The following is a 3565-nucleotide window of genomic DNA, read 5'->3' as shown; positions in this document are numbered from 1 at the left end:
GTTTATCGGGCCAAAATTTTAGTATATAACTCGTTTAACACCAGCATAGAGTATGGAGTGTGGCAGGGGTAAAAACAAAATTACCACGGGCGGTAAACCGTAAACCAGCCGGCGCCGCAATGTAAAATTGAGTTGTCAAAAAACGTGCGACAGTGAAAAATATGTAGCGCTGATGTCGCAGTCACTTCACGTGCTCACATGTTTTCATGTGGCTGGCTTTATTTTCAAGCCAAGCAAACGCCGGCCACCCATCTCCTTCCGCCACGTGGCCCAATAACAACTATTCCATTCCCCCTTTATATATACATACATAATCAATCACAACCAACACAATTCCATCACACTTTATTAGTTTGTTACACATTAAAATGGACAACTGGAAAAAAGGTCCGATCATCGGCCGTGGCTCCTCCGCCACCGTCTCCCTCGCCACCACCGTCAAAGGAGACCGGTTCGCCGTCAAGTCGACAGAGCTCTCCAGCTCAACGTTCTTACAAAAGGAGCAGCAGTTTCTTTCTAAACTAAGTTCCCGTTATATAATCGAGTACATCGGATTCGATGTCGATTATGTTGATCATGTTCCAATGTATAATCTATTCATGGAGTATGCAACTGGCGGCACTATTACCGATGTAATTCAGAGACACGGGGGGTTTGTTGATGAGTGTTTGATCCGATCTTATACTCATCAGATTCTACTAGGGTTGGATTATCTTCATTCCAATAATTTGGTTCATTGTGATATTAAATGCTCAAATATATTGGTGTGTGAAGATGGTGTCAAGATTGGTGATCTGGGTTGTGCTAAATTGGTGGAAAATTGTGGAGATACATCCTCTGAATTTTCTGGTACACCGGTTTTTATGGCGCCTGAGGTTGCGCGAGGGGAAAAACAGGGGTTTGCGGCTGATGTGTGGGCTCTTGGGTGTACGGTTATCGAAATGGCAACGGGTTGTAACCCGTGGCCAGAGATGAAGAACCCGGTCTCTGCTTTGTACAGAATTGGGTATTCGGGTGATGTACCGTTGTTTCCGATGTGGTTATCGGATGAAGGTAAAGATTTCTTGAAAAAATGTTTGCAACGAAAAGAGGAAGAAAGATGGACGGTGAAAGAGCTTCTTCAACACCCTTTTGTTAATATAAACTCGAGTTCGAAAAGGTTTGAAGATTTACCAAAAAGTTCGCCAAGTAGTATACTGGATCAAGGATTTTGGGATTCTTTTGAGGTGACCGATTCACCGGTTCTGACTCAGTTGGTGAGTTTCTCCGGTGAGTCTCCGGTGAATAGGATAAAACAATTGGTGGAAGCTACTCCGGTGAATTCGTATTTGCCAAAGTGGGTTGATGAAGAAGATTGGATCACGGTGAGATGTGATCACGTGGAAGAAAATTCAAATGTTACCTATGAGAATTCATATACAGATTCTGGCATGGAAGATGATAATAGTGAGTCAACTCGTACAGACTCAGAATTGTATGTAGAAGCAGAGTTTTCTGACTCGGTTAGAATCATAGTTGAATCTATTGTAATTGAAACTAGTGGTGCAAATGTTGTTAATTCAAAATTTCTTGATTTCAAGAACATAAATAATGATAGTTGTTTGCTTGTTGATTCAAATCTAAACCTTGCAATGTGTTCACTATCCGGTCCAACCGGTTTTAGTTAGCGTATTCGGCCTAAGCGCTAAATACTTAGTTGAAGAAAAGCAACAAACAAAATCAGTTGGGTTGGGTGGGTTGGCCGAACCCAATGAATTGCAATTTTTTTTAGCCACCCGAAGGGATATCACTTCCCAGTTCACGACCGGACAACGATCCCTGGCGGTAAATACCCTTACCAACTTGATTGGATTGAAGAGCCTGGAGTACCCAAGATTCAAACCCGCGACCTCCACATAAAGGGAGGCCTCAAAAGACACTAAATGGGTGTCGGTGGCCACTGAGCCAAGACCCAGTGGTTCCGTCTTGCAATTTTGACACTTTGCTGGTTGTAAATGTAATCGTTCTTTTTTTTTTTGTGTGTGTGTTCGACGACATTAGTTTACATTATAATTAATAAAATAAGGATGCATAATTATAATAAATATTCCAAAAACAATATATATGTACAAATAATAAAGGCTAAATAGCCGTTTCGGTTTGCATGGTTGGTTCCAAATTTCAAATAGAACCTTAAGTCGAATGGTTTAGATCTCAAACTTGTCAAACTAATCTACGCGTTTTCGTTTAAACGGCTCTTATTTAAGTATCTTGCACATAAAAAATCACGTTAGACGGTTGTTGCCAATAGAATAAAGACGCCCAAACAATTATTCCGATGCTCACCTTCACTTATTATATATTGTATATTCTTTTCGCTTTTTGAATGTTCTATATGACTTTAGTTTAGTTTAACATATTAAAATATAAATAGTGAAAGAATCAAAGCTAGTAGGAGTAGATATTTTGCCTTGTGCAAGTGTTGTGGTGGTGAAAGGGTTGAAGGAAAAGTTGATTTGATGGATGGTTGATTAAAGAAAGGATTGATATTTTACAAGTCAACCAATTTGCATTTTTTGCACCTCTTTGTTTGAGCATTAGACTAGTGGGTATGGGGGCCGGCTGAGGCCCGGCTAGGACCGGCGCCGGTCCCCCACACCGCCCCCCACAGCTCCGGCTCGGCACAACCGGCCACCCACAGCCGGGGTAGCCGGGCCTTTTTCTTTTTCCTTACACACACACACCTATACATATATGCATATATATATATAAAGGGGCTCATCCCCCACCCCCCTAGGTCCATCCCCTTGAAGCCTTTCCTACGTGTCGGTGACGTGGCGGCCCATCCCCGTGGGGATGAGGCTCTCCATACCTTCTAGTCTTAATGATTTCAACATCCTAAAGGTTATAGTACACCACATATCATGCTTGTTTCATGGTTGACTTTTTTTTCTTTACTATTTTTGTTACAAATACTTTATATGTTTTCTATCATTAGTGACGATATTCGACCCCTTACGAACTAATCCAATACATAGAAAGTGGAATCTGGTAGAAGATTAGTCGCTTTTTGTAACGAAAACAAAGGTTGAAAGCAGAAATAGGTCAAAAGAGAGTATCAATGGTTTGAGTTCTTCCTCTTGGCATGTAGTTCATTTCTGAGATCTAAAGACTTATTAAATTTTTATATGGTCACAAATAATAATTAATAAATAAACATGCCCAATTGAGTTTACTGGTTTTGCATTCAAAAGCATCAATTTTGACTTTTTATTCTAATTTTGCGTGAAACTACACAATCTTGGAATATGCTATATCCTTCTAGATTTGGACTCTTGTGTTTGGTGTTTAGTGTTTAGTGTTTGGTCTACAACCTAGAAGAGGGTCATTTATCTTCATTTTATTTTGTTGCAAGATGAAAATAAATGGAAAAAAAATAAAATCAAGTGGTGGGAGTGGATATTTTCTGTTGTGCAAGTGTCCGGTTGGAGCTTTGAAGGGTTAAAGAGTATGTTGAGTTTGATTGATTGAATAGAATAAGTGTTGACTTTGTACAAGTCAACCACTTTGTACATCTGAACCTCTT

The 3565-nt window shown here is 40.1% G+C and overlaps 1 protein-coding gene across 1 annotated transcript; it reads left to right on the top strand.

The window, feature by feature from the left end:
- Positions 1 to 343: 343 nt before the first annotated feature.
- Positions 344 to 1692, top strand: LOC110890230 (mitogen-activated protein kinase kinase kinase 18). The gene has a single exon (XM_022137824.2). The coding sequence runs from the start codon at positions 369 to 371 to the stop codon at positions 1665 to 1667; it is 1299 nt and encodes a 432-aa protein (XP_021993516.1). The 5' UTR covers positions 344 to 368; the 3' UTR covers positions 1668 to 1692.
- The last annotated feature ends 1873 nt before the right edge of the window (positions 1693 to 3565 follow it).

The sequence above is a fragment of the Helianthus annuus genome, chromosome 11, assembly GCF_002127325.2.
Source record: "Helianthus annuus cultivar XRQ/B chromosome 11, HanXRQr2.0-SUNRISE, whole genome shotgun sequence".
NCBI classification, from domain to species: Eukaryota; Viridiplantae; Streptophyta; class Magnoliopsida; order Asterales; family Asteraceae; genus Helianthus; species Helianthus annuus.
This window is presented reverse-complemented; position numbering and strand designations above follow the sequence as displayed.